General features: G+C 42.7%; 1 protein-coding gene across 1 annotated transcript in view; it reads right to left on the minus strand.

The window, feature by feature from the left end:
• CDHR3 (cadherin related family member 3) overlaps positions 1-13,522 on the minus strand; it is a 43,895-nt gene that overhangs the window by 26,889 nt on the left and 3,484 nt on the right. Inside the window, exons 2-7 of the mRNA XM_058190491.1 lie at positions 9,565-9,767; positions 6,597-6,808; positions 5,407-5,575; positions 4,030-4,124; positions 1,532-1,626; positions 532-636 (exon numbers count right to left, since the gene is read on the minus strand). Of these exons, the coding sequence (XP_058046474.1) occupies positions 532-636; positions 1,532-1,626; positions 4,030-4,124; positions 5,407-5,575; positions 6,597-6,808; positions 9,565-9,767 (879 nt within the window). The remainder of the gene's footprint in view (positions 1-531; positions 637-1,531; positions 1,627-4,029; positions 4,125-5,406; positions 5,576-6,596; positions 6,809-9,564; positions 9,768-13,522) is intronic.

A 13,522-nucleotide genomic window follows, 5' to 3' on the forward strand; every position in this document is an offset into this window, starting at 1 on the left:
AGACCTCCAAGGTCCCTTCCAACTCTGTTATTCTGTTATTCTGTTCATGTAATTCTGGCCATCATCTAACTTTTTTGATCTCTCACAGATATCTCTAGATGCAAAAGTAAGCATATAAGTACCCCTAGTCCTTGAGTGGCTCAGACTGCTAAGACAGTCTGTTATTAACAGCAGCTGCTTGCAATTACTGCAGGTTCAAGCCCCACCAGGCCCAAGGTTGACTCAGTCTTCCATCCTTTATAAGGTAGGTAAAATGAGGACCCAGATTGTTGGGGGCAATAAGTTGACTTTGTATATAATATACAAATGAATGAAGACTATTGCTTGACATAGTGTAAGCCGCCCTGAGTCTTCGGAGAAGGGCGGGATATAAATGCAAATAAAATAAAATAAAAAATAGTCTTCTTCATGACATAAAATAGAGCAAGTTATAGCTGATTACATTCTTAAGATCTGATCTGAAACCTTTATCCTCAGTTTTCACACCCAAATAGAAAACCATTGATGCAACTGGGATTTTTTTCTACTTACGTGATGAAGTAAGGAGCTTCATCATTCAGATTTATGATATTGACTATTAGGGTCCTCTTAACGCTAACACCAATGCTGTCTGTTATGGTAACATTTAATGTATAGCTGTCAAAATAAAATAAAACACAAAATATCCAATGTGTACCTGTCAGATCAAAATAAAACACAAAATATTCAATATATAGCTACCCAAACAAATTGTATTGCCTATAATTGCATACCAATTATAGGCAATACAAATAATACAATGTAATATAAATAAATACAAAAAATACAATGTAAAATAAATAAATAAAGAATAGAGTAGAGTAGAGTAGAGTAGAATAGAATAGAATAGAATAGAATAGAATAGAATAGAATAGAATAGAATAGAATTCTTTATTGGCCAAGTATGATTGGACACACAAGGAATTTGTCTTTGGTTGTCTACTCGCTTCTTAGAATAGAATAGAATAGAATAGAATAGAATAGAATAGAATTATTTATTGGCCAAGTGTGATTGGACACACAAGGAATTTGTCTTAGTGCATACACTCTCAGTATACATAAAAGAAAAAATACCTTCATCAAGGTACAACACTTACAACACTTAATGATAGTCATAGGCTACAAATAAGCAATTAGGAAACAATATCAATATAAATCGTAAAGTTACAAGCAACGAAGTTAGAGTCATACAGTCATAAGTGGAAGGAGATGGGTGGTGGGAATGATGAGAAGATTAATAGTAGTGTAGACTTAGTAAATAGTTTGACAGTGTTGAGGGAATTATTTGTTTAGCAGAGTGATGGCCTTCGGGGAAAAAACTGTCCTTGTGTCTAATTGTTCTGGTGTGCAGTGCCCTATAGCATCGTTCTGAGGGTAGGAGTTGGAACAGTTTATTTAATAAATAAATAAATAAATGCAAACACAATAGATGTAGGATTGCTCTAGTGGCTAAACTATGTTTAAAATATCAAACCATCATTTCTTGATTTCTAGATCATTAATAGGATCTTACCTCGGTAGATCTTTCTCAAAATCAAATGACTTCAGAGCAGAAATGGTTCCAGTTGTAGAAATTGCAAAGAATGCGGAATCCGAACTCAGGGAAAACTGGAAGAAATAAGCAGATGCAATGCAATCATTTGTAGCACAGCATCTACAGCAGTGGTGGGATTTAGCCGGTTCTCACCGGATCACGCGAACTGGTAGCGGCGACTGTGGGAGGCTCCGCCCACCCTCTACAGCAGTGGTGGGATTTAGCCAGTTCTCGCCGGATTATGCAAAGCAATAGCAGCGACTGTGGGAAGCTCCGCCCACCTGCCCAGACGTAATATACAACCACTGCGCATGTGCGCACTCACATTTGTGAACCGGTACGGAAGGTACGTGAATCCCACCTCTGATCTACAGTATAAACTGCTAAAAGTGTTACAGTCATGATCTTTTAACTGGGCAAAACAGGACATCCCAGGACAACCATTTTTGAACCAAGGTATTTCACATGGGCTAATTTACAGAATGTGTCCCAAATCTGGGACCCGTGACTTCCGAGGGAATAACATTTGGGAAAGCTGTGGCTGCTGTCGCCTGCAGCTAGACCGCTGCTGTGGTCACATGATCATTTTCAATGTTCTGTGACAGTTTCCCAGCAACTCTTGCAATCCCTTGCTCCCTCCTTCATCCAGTAGCAGTCACTTACCTGCTTGTTGGGAAGGAAAGAAAGAAAGGAAGGAAGGAAGGAAGGAAGGAAGGAAGGAAGGAAGGAAGGAAGGAAGGAAGGAAGGAGGAAGGGAAGGGGAAAAACAAAATCATTGTTTACCGTCTAACCTCTATGTTGTCCTAAGTCAGTGTTGGTGAACCTTTTCGTCACTGAGTGCCGAAACGGGAACGCGCATGCGCATGGGGGACGGCACCAGAAACCAGAAGAGCAGTTCCCTGGTGCACACATGTGCGCTGGGAAGCTGAGCTTCCCGTTTCTGGTGTGCGCATGTGCGCCGGTCACCTGGTCTTCCAGTTTCTGGCGCGCATGTATGCACGAAGACCAGCTGGCCGGTGCACATATGCGTGCCGGACACCAGAAGCTCAGCTTTCTGGCGCAGGCATTTGCGCCAGGGAGCTGCTTTTCTGGTGCTCCCGCACACGCAAAGACATGTGCAGTGGAACTCACTCAGAAGAGCAACGGGTGACACTGGCGTGCCCATAGACTTGGCTCTGCATGTCACTTCCAGCATGTGTGCCCGAAGTTCACCCTCATGGTCCTAAGTCATCCTAAAAGGACATCTATATAAAACATCCAAATTAAACAAATACATTTGTTTAAACACATACACACACCACACCTTTTTTTTAATCAATATTGTGCCTGGTTGTATTCATAACTTAGAAGAGCAGGCAGAGTTAAGTGTGTCATTAGCTTAGAGTCATTAGGTTGCCACAAATGGTTCTAAGGCCAACCTTCTTGAATTCCATCGACCCGTATCTGGTGCCAATTTAGTACTGAATTTTCGTTGACTCTGTGTATAGGCTTGTAGAATGCAACCTTTTTGAACTGCAACTTAACATATGGTCCTTGCAGTTGACAACCAAAACCTTCCCGCTAAAGGCTAGAGCCATTCTGATGTGGTAGTTTGGGTGTTGGGTTAGAAATCAGGAGCCCATAAATTCTAGTCCTTCCTTAGGTATGAAAGCCAGGTTGATGACTTTGGGCCAGTAACACACACTCTCTCTCTCTCTCTCTCTCTCTCTCTCTTTTTTTTTTTTTCCTCCCTCTCTCCCTCCCTAACCCACCTCTCAGGATTGTTGTGGAGAAAACAGGAGGTAAGATTATTAGGTATGTTCGCTCCCTTGAGTTGACCAAAAATATCAGCTGCCATCTTATGTTTGCTTGTGCTTAGCTGCTGTGCAATGACAGACTGCCATGAACCGTGGGGAGGGGGAAGGAAGAGAGGAATGCTTGGGGAAACGAAAGTAAGCGCGGTGCCTTCTTCAGACGCTGCTTCAAGGTCAGCCAATGGGAAGAAGGAAGGGGCTGCATGCCAAACTGCGCTTGGACTGACTGTTACGAAAAACATCTTGCCTGAACCTGATTGGTTACCCTGGGATGGGCAAAGAGAGACAGTTAAAGGAGGGAAAAGTTAGAACTTAGAGATTTTGCCGCGCGATTCTCAGTTCTGGCTTTGCACTACTGCGAAACACTTGGTCTCTAATAAACTATACCTTTCTCAACAAACGGAGCCAGGGATCGTTTCCAGTTAGAGAGGTTCAAGTTGTGGCAGGCCCGACAACTTAAGATAAAAATCAAATAAATGAATAAAGCTGAGAGGTAAACATTCCATTGTCCCAGCTCTTTGATTTCACATCGCTTTGACAAATTGGTTTCGAAGGCTTGGCTGTCACAAAAGGGCGATATAACATACTGTGAACGTAGGGCTTTTGTTAAAGGAATATTTCTGAGGACAGCATTCAGCATAGAATTATTGTCATGGATGTTAACATTAGTTGAATTTTACCCACCTCAACATTTTTAGGGGGAGTCGTTTCAGGATCTCCCGCATGAATTTGATAAATATCTCCTGGTGGTGCATTTTCCAAGATGTAGATTATGACAGCTGTACAGATAAAAGTAATATAGGTTAATTTAAAGGGAGTAAAACAGTGGTGGAATCTAAATTTCTTTCCTACCGGTTCTGTGGGCGTGGCTTGATGGGCGTGGCTTGGGGGGGTCATTTGACTGGGTGGGTGTGGCTATGTGACTGGCGGATCAAAAGACAGAAACTCACTAATAATGTCCAGCCTGGAGCAGGGTTGGATTGGATGACCTCCAAGTCCCTTCCAGCCCTGGATTATCCTCTGAAGCTGCATCTAGTGTCAGGTTTGTAGTCCTCCTTCCCTCCTTCCCTCTTTCTTTCTTTCTTTCTTTCTTTCTTTCTTTCTTTCTTTCTTTCTTTCTTTCTTTCTTTCTTTCTTTCTTTCTTTCTTTCTTTCTTTCTTTCTCTTTCCCTCTCTCTCTCTCTCTCAAACGAACCCCCCATTTTTTGCCTAGCAGGCTTCAGCTTTTTTACCTTTTAAAAAGTGCTTTTAAAAGTAAAAAAAAAAAAGGCTCTGACAATCGCATGGCTCAGCTGGGCATGGAGAGGGGACGGGCAGGGATTTTTGCTACCGGTTCTCCGAACCACCCGCCGCCATTGCTACCGGATCGGCCGATCCGGTCCAAACCGGGAGCATTTCACCCCTGGATTAAAACTATTCTATAAAGCTGAAGTGACAATTTGGGATTCAGTTCTTTGGTCTCCTTCCTCTTCCTCTTCCTCTTCCTCTTCCTCTTCCTGTCCATTATATGGGTTTTGTAAGCCCCAACACTGGGTTTCTTTAATCGATATATGTCACTTTCATCCCATTCTTACACGTTTTAGTAAATTTTGAAAGCAGTGCTTCTTTACATATAATTGGTTTTTAAAGAATGGAAATCAATAGTACAGGTAGTCTTCGAACTACGATCACAATGGAGCTCAACATTTCTGTTGCTGAGTGAGACATTCGTTAAGTGAGCTGTGAGCCTCTTTTTACGAACTTTCTCGCCCTAGTTGTTAAGTGAATCACCGCAGCTGTTAAGGTAATCATATGGTTGTTAAGTGAATCTGGCTTCATCAGAAGGTCTCCAAAGGTGATCCCCGGGACAGTGGAACTGTCATAAATATGAATCGGTTGCTAAAACCGTCTGAATTTTGATCATGTGAGTATGGGGATACTGCACCCGTCAGTTTACGTTTAAGAGGCAGCCGTAAGTTAATTTTTTTCTCTCAGTTTATTTCAATTTGGAACGGTCACAAAAGCGAACGGTTGTAAGTCGAGGGTGGCAAAACCTGGTTTTAAACCAAGCCAGGGTCTTACTTCGATTTGCCAAGTTGCCTTGAAACGCTGGCGGCTCATTGATGTCGCTCACTTGGACGGTCAGAATCTGTAGTTCCATGGCGCCAGCGGAATCAGCCACAAGGATCTGCAGATCAAACGCGTGTGGCATCGTTTCATAATCTAGAACAGGGTCTCCTGTAGCAACCACCTGAAACGACGAACCCAAGATAAATTAGGAGCAAATATCAGATGGGGCAGTGATGGCTAACTTTTACGTTTCCCTATGCTGACCTGCGTTCCAGAAATGGCAGGCAAAACCCCACCTGGACCGTGTGGCGGTTGAAGTGTCCCGGGGTCCTGTGATCCCCTTTTGTGACCTTCTGACGAGCAAAATCAGTGGGGAAGTCAGATTCACTTCACAATGATGCAGCTAACTGAACAACTGCAACAACCATGAAAAGGAAGATTGCAGAAGGGGGCAAAACTCACTTAGCAACCGTCTGGCTTAGCAGCAGAAATTTTGGGGGCTCAATTGTGGTCCTACATAGAGGACGACCTGTCAAGCTTTGAAATATGTTTTCGCTGTTGCAACTATTTTCACTTCTCAGCCGGCCAACGAACCAGGGGGAAATGGAATGTAGCAAGAGGACAGCCATGAGAACCAAGGACAGTTCCACAGGTGTTTGCCAGAGCCAAAAGACTTTCTCATATCAATATCACAAGACTCAATTGGACAATATGACCCGGTTTAATGGGGGGAGAAAAATTTTATACTTTAACCATGTGGGTTTGCGTGGGAAATAGCTACATCTCAGTGATGAAATCTATTTTTTTTTTACTACCAGTTCTGTGGGCGTGGCTTGGTGGGCGTGGAAGGATACTGCAAAATCCCCATTCCCTCCCCACTCCTGGGAGAAGGATATTGCAAAATCTCCATTCCCACCACACTCTGGGGCCAGCATTTGCTGGTGGCATTTGCCGGTTCTCCAAACTGCTCAAAATTTCCGCTACCGGTTCTCCAGAACCTGTTGGAACCTGTCAGAACCTACATCCGTTTGCCTTCGTCTGGGCCGAAACGATGTACTCAGTAAAGCTTTGCATTAAGAGATTGGATCATCTCATCGTGCTCGCTTTGGTTGGGTACTACTGGATCTGGTTGACATTAAACCAGATCCAGTTACCTGGATCTGTTTCTTGTTTACGGCTTCTGCTGCTAAACAAAGATGTACCTGGTACTGGAGTGGAGATACGGGGTTGATCCGGAAGGCTTTGGTGAGTGGATTTGAATTGATGATTAAGGGATACTCAAACGGTATTGTAATGGTTGGCAACAGATGGGGCGTTAGGTTGACCCGGAAAGTATGTACCACTGTACCAGAAGGTGAATTTTCTGTAATATTGCCTGTTGCAGGTAAATCAGAAAAGCTGAGAGTTTCTCCCCCTGTAAATTATGGATAATAAAAACAGGTGTTTTTTGGAGGGAAGCATTATTTCAAGGTGCAAATCACTCAACCCGTAAACCTCTCCATGAAGAAGAAACATCGATGTTTACAGAGGTGTCCCGGGGAGTGGTAGGTCAAAAAAATCAAGATGGTGGCTGCCATCCGTTAACCTAAGACCTGGCCCCGCCTTATACGCCAAAAGGGGCGTGGCTTCGATTGCATAGTTGAAGAAGCTGTTATTTTGATTTTTTTTAAACGACCTATAAATGCTCCAGCTGTTTCCTCTACTATTCTGTGTGTGAGGGCAGGTTTTCGTAAAAGTGGCAGAGAACCTAAGACTGGGAAGAGTTTTCTGGCATCAGACTGCATCTAAATGAATTTATCCGGAGTAACTGCTGTGCCTCATTGGGAGAATTTTACAGGGTTAGGGTATCAAATGTCTTCCATTAGTGCTGTATTTTCCTACCATTTACTCTGATGGTGATGGTTGTTTTTGCTACCTAAAGGAAAGGATCTACCTAGTATCTGAAAAGGATAGAAGAGAAGAAGGAACAAGATATACCAGAAACTCTGGCGCCCCTTTCCTTTCCTTTCCTTTCCTTTCCTTTCCTTTCCTTTCCTTTCCTTTCCTTTCCTTTCCTTTCCTTTCCTTTCCTTTCCTTTCCTTCCCTTCCCTTCCCTTCCCTTCCCTTCCCTTCCCTTCCCTTCCTTCCTTCTTTCCTTCCTTCCTTCCTTCCTTCCTTCCTTCCTTCCTTCCTTCCTTCCTTCCTTCTTTCTTTCTTCCTTCCTTTTCTTTCTTTCTCCACCCATCTTGCTATCTGGGCATCTTACCATATAATAAAAATAGGGGTGAAATGCTCCCGATTCGGACCGGATCGCCTGATCTGGTAGCGATGGCGGCAGGTAGTTCGGAAAACAGGTAGCAAAAATCCCTTCCCCCCCCCCGCCCCAGCTGAGCCGCGTGATCATCAGAGGGTTGTTTTTTTTTTTACTTTTAAAAGCATTTTTTCTTCGCCCGAAAAAATGCTTTTAAAAGTAAAAAAAAAAAAGCCTCTGATGATCGCGCGGCTCAGCTGGGATCATTAGAACCCTTTAAAAGCTTTTTTTCCTCTGGCGAACCGGTAGTAACAAATTTTATACTTCACCCCGAATAAAAACAAATATCTTAAATGAATAAACATTTAATAAATTAAATAAACCCACCATAGGATGTAAAATAAAGCTGAAATCTAAAGTCACTTAGTAAGAAGGCGTTTTAAGGACACTATCAACACAGATATTCAAACTAGAGAATAAATGACATTATTGATCTACATTCGGATGTAATTTATTAGCTGTACCGCCGAACAAACCATGGGTTTCCTATGACTCCTAGAGTGGTAAAGCCTAATTGACTAAGATGCATCCAGCTGGGATGACTGTGTATGAAAAATTGAACTACGGATCTCAGAATTCCTCTTGGGAATTCTGCAAGGGTGACCCCGCCCATTGGCTTTTCATCCAATAGGAAGGCCAGCCTTTTTCCTTTTAATTTTATATGCTGCACAGGCGGGCAGCTGACCAAATAAACTCTTAAAGCAATTTACAGTGAATCACTAAACACGATGATAATCCCAATAAATACTTAAGTTCCATAGCCAATGGCCATAAAATAAAATTAGATGAGTCTAAGCACAAAGCCAATTAATACGAGATATCAGTCAATTAGCTATAAAAGTTTTCTGAAATGGGAATGCTTTCGTTGGCTTGCTAAAAACAAAACAAAAAAGCAGAAGATGGATGAGATGATTTTTTTTTAACTGCCTTATATTGATTTTCCCTGTTTCATGGTGATCTTATGAAGTCTTTATTGGAATTGGAGTGTCTATAAAACTGAAGTCTTAGGATAAAAAGCAAGGACGTAGCCAACGAGGAAAAATACAACCTATCCTTTTCCGTAGCTGCACCTGACAAATCCCGAGCATCAAACACACGAAAGTTTAAAACTAGGTTTAATTGGGCATAAAGGATCCTTGGGGCAGAATTATGTTGGGCTTATTAAAACTTATTGGTTGCTGGGATTGAAACTAAGAATAAAAGACTAAAAATCAGTTCATGCAATGTCCTGTGTTCTTAAGCATAAGAATGTATTGAATATATATCCAGAATCCCTTAAATTAAATTAAATTAAATTAAATTAAATTAAATTAAATTAAATATGTCATCCCTGTTAAGAGACCTCAAATATGCTCCTTCATTTTGAAAATTAAGAATATGGGCGAATTGCAAGGGATCTTGTGTGCATTGATTGAAAATGGACTTATTTATGTCTTATGTCTCCATCCCGATGCAAGGAATTACAGGGTCATTAAAAAATGTATTATATTCTTGTTTGAGAGGTTTATTTCTAAGTTCTAAGTCAGAGGTCTTCAAACTTGGCAGCTTTAAGACTTGTGGACTTCAACTCCCAGAATTCTCCAGCCAGCATAACTCCCAGAGAATTTTGGGAGTTGAAGTCCACATGTCTTAAAGCTCCCAAGTTTGAAGATCTCTTTTCTAAGTTATCATTTTGATTGTAATCTGTGGACTGGCAAAAGAGTTACTCACGCCAGTTGATAAATTGTTGAAATACCTTAGCTTAAAAAAAAACAACCTTACAAGGGGATTATATCGGAGTATCTCGGTATAGCCGTTACCCAAAAATTAAAACTATTCTAAGAGATCATTAAGTAGGACAAATCTCCGGTATTTAATATGAATAAAAGTAGTCTCTTACCAGATATTTTTACCAGTAAAACAATGAAACAAAGATAGACCCTATCCGGAGTCTTTCTGAAAAGGCAGCCATCCATGATAAACAGATTTTGCAATTGTTGTCTCAAGATGATTGCGATTCCGTCGATTGTTGCTTCGAGATTGTTGCGGTTCCACTGATAGGTGTGCTCCTTATCAGGCAGTGCGAACGCCAATCCAACAAAGCTTTTGCAGTAACCAAGGAGTTTCTAAAACACAGGCCTGTGTACTTTTCCGTGAGTAGTTTAGTGATAGCAATCTGATATGGAGTTCAGGAAACTTGTAGAGTAGAAGGGATAGCAAAAGATAAATGATAGCAGTGTTCCAGTATCTCAGGGGCTGCCCCAAAGAAGAGGGAGTCAAACTATTCTCCAAAGCACTGAAGGGTAGGACAAGAAGCAACGGGTGGAAACTGATCAAGGAAAGAAGCAACTTAGAACTAAGGAGAAATTTCCTGACTGCAACTTAGAACGATTAATCAGTGGAACAACTTGCCTCCAGAAGTTGTAAATCTTCCTACGCTGGAAGTTTTTATGAAATCGGACAACCATTGGTCTGAAATGGTGTAGGGCAGCGATGGCTAACTTTTTAGCCATCGTGTGCCAAAAGCAGGGGGAGTGTGAGGGGCATGTTGAACAGTCACATGCCCACATCCATATTTCTATCCGCCCCACCCCCCACGCATGCGCGTACAACCCCCCCCGCTCCCCACACTTTTGGCACACAATGGCACAGTGGGCCCAGTAGGCCTGTTGTTTGCTCTCTCCAGTTGAGAAACAGGCCATTTCTGGTCTCCAGATGGCCTCCGGAAGGGCGGGGAAGGCTGGTTTTGCCCTCCCCAGGCTCCTAGAAAGGTTCTGGAGCCTGGGGAAAACCAAAAAAGGGCCTTTCCCATATCCGCGAAGGCCCTCTGAAGGCTGGAAACAGTGTGCTTCCTGACTTCCAGTGGGCCCAGAAGGCCTGAAAATCAGCTGGCCGGCGCATAAGATAATAGTCTGAGCTCGTCTGATAAGCTGCTGAGTTTGTGTGCCTACTGATATGGCTCCACGTGCCACCTGTGGCATGCGTGCCATAGGTTCACCATCACAGGTATAGGGTTTCCTGCCTAAGCAGACTAGAAGACCTCCAAGGTCCCTTCCAACTCAGTTACTGTTGTGTCTGCACCCCCTGAGCCGGGCCTCCTGCCAGAAAGTGACTTGGAAAGTGAGGGGGAAGGGCCGTCAGGACTTACCTCGGGAGCACCCGCTTCCCTGGCTCAGCTCCAGGAGCCAGAAGCAGGCCAGGTGGAGGAGATAACGAGGCCTCCATCCCCTGACTCTTCCCCTCCAGGCCACGCCTCCAGACCCAGCTGATGGCAATCAGACCTGGCTGGACCCTAGGTTTCGTAGGCAGGAGAGGCGGGAACAACAGAAGCAGGGGTGGGGCAGGCCTAGGAAGTGCTGAGTCATGGAGCAGCAAGAGCTGCTGTGCCTCTTCGTAGCAGGTAAATTAACTGCTTAACTAAGAGCTGAAGTACTGTTTGTTCCTGAGTGACTCATCGGCGTCGAGGGAGATAACAGAGACACTTGGCAGACGCTCGCTAGCTTGCTGCCAGAGCTGATAGTGCCAGCTAATTAAGCCATCGCTCGGATGGAGGCGAGGGGGGACAGAACAGTTACTCTGTTCTGTTCTGTTGACAATTCCAAGACAGAAACGCCAAAGGAAATAGAGTATCCTTACAGGCTGGGATAATATATGCCTCAGCTAAAAAAGCTTTTTAGAATTACCGATGTATGATGTATGATACTATGGTTTTATGATTATTTAATGGTTAGTAATCAAAAAATATTACAATTTGTACGAGTATTGTTTTATTGTGTCTTATGTTGCCACTGTGGGAGGCTTAGCGTCTGGCCTATGGAAGCAGTATAAAAGCATCTGTTCATAAAGAAATAAACATTTGAAATCAAGAGGATGAAATAAAAGTAATAATTTGGAGCATGGTAAGTTTTGAAATCTTCACACAATCGTAGGATCGTTTGAATCCTCCCTGGCTATATTTTGGGGATGAATCTGAGATAGACGTCAAATGTAGTTTAAACTAGACAGAAAAATCAGATTTTTTTCCTAGTCTATTATACTGTACTCTATTTTTTTCTATTCTTTATTCTATTATACTCTGTTCTATTCTATTTTTTCTATTCTATTATACTCTATTTATTCTATTCTTCTATTCCAGTGATGGTGAACCTTTTAGAGACCGAGCGCCCCAACTGCAACCCCAAAACCCATTCATTTATTGCAAAGTGCCAACACGGCAATTTAACCTGAATAATGAGGTTTTACTACCTAAAATAATGATAAACAAGGTAGAGTTCAGCTCATCGTTCTAAGAAAAAGGTGATAAATGCACTTTTATGCCCCTTCATTTTTTTTCCTGCTTTTGAAATAATCTGAAAACTTTTGTAATATCATTTTTCTCTTCCCCTCCCTCTCTCTCTCTTTCCTTCCCTCTCTCCCTCCCTCTCTCCTCCCTGCAGGAGAAACGTGATGGAGCTGGGCTGGAGCAACGGGACGCATGCCCATAATGAGGGCTCTGAGTGCCACCTCTGGCAAGCGGTTCGCCACTTTCTATTCTATTCTATTCTATTCTATTCTATTCTGTTCTGTTCTGTTCTGTTCTGTTCTATTCTGTTCTGTTCTGTTCTAATTATTTCTATTTCTATTTCTATTCCATTCTGAATTCTATGTTATTCTATTCTATTCTATTCTATTCTTATCCTATTCTACTCTACTCTACTCTTATGCCACCCTACCCTACCCTATTCTAATGTACGGTAAACCAGGGGGAAGCATCTGATCTAGTCATAAAGTGCTTGAATAGGATCAGGAAGAGCCAGGCTCAATCCTTAGCAAAATCCATTTTAGTATAAATGACAGGCCATTTCGTTCCGGGATATTATTTATTTCATATCAAACATCAACAGTTTGCGAAAGAGTCTATGGGAAGTAGACTCACTCTAGGAAGGGTTGAGCTTGTCGTGTGTGTGTGTGTGTGTGTGTGTGTGTGTGTGTGTGTGTGTGTGTGTTTATACATATATATATATAACACACACAAAGAGAGGGGGGGCAGGCGGGAGGGAGGGAGGGAGGGAGGGAGAGAGAGAGAGAGAGAGAGAGAGAGAGAGAGAGAGAGAGAGAGAGAGAGAGAGAGAGAATACCATTCTAGAATATAAAACAAACATAACAGGAATTGCAAAAAGAATATACTCTGTACAGCTAGCCGTTGAGTATTTGCAACAGCTTCATGCATTAACAAATTTGAGCACGGATCGCCACTGAAAACGTACTGCTGACATAACATCAAAGAAATATCCGTGTTTCCCCGAAAATAAGACCCTGTCTTATATTTTTTTTTGAACCCTGAAATAAGCGCTTGGCCTTATTGCCATGCGCTCAAAAGCCCGATTGGGCTTATTATCAGGGGATGTCTTATTTTGGGGGGGGGGGGGAAACAGGGTAATATTTTGGATATATTTTGTCGTCGAGCAGTTTACTTGAAAAGAAAACTCCATTCTGAATGCCTCTGGGTCTGCCGTTCCTTCAGAGTTACACGTGCCCATTTTTTTGGTCCTTGTTAGGAATAGACATCCCAGATGGGAATTTGTTCCAAACTCCGAATGTGTAGATTATGTAATAAATAAATCCAGTGGTATGTAGTGGACGCAGTGGCTAAGACGCTGGGCTTGTCGATCGAAAGGTTGGCAGTTCAGCGGTTCGAATCCCTAGTGCCATGTAATGGGGTGAATTACTTGTCCCAGCTTCTGCCAACCTAGCAGTTTGAAAGCAGGTAAAAAATGCAAGTAGGAAAATAGGGACCACCTTTGGTGGGAAGGGAACAGCATTCCGTGCGCCTTTGGTGTTGAGTCAGTCCGGTTTTCGGCCCGGCTACAGCACGGAGA

Source organism: Ahaetulla prasina, chromosome 7 (genome assembly GCF_028640845.1).
Source record: "Ahaetulla prasina isolate Xishuangbanna chromosome 7, ASM2864084v1, whole genome shotgun sequence".
Lineage (NCBI taxonomy): Eukaryota > Metazoa > Chordata > Lepidosauria > Squamata > Colubridae > Ahaetulla > Ahaetulla prasina.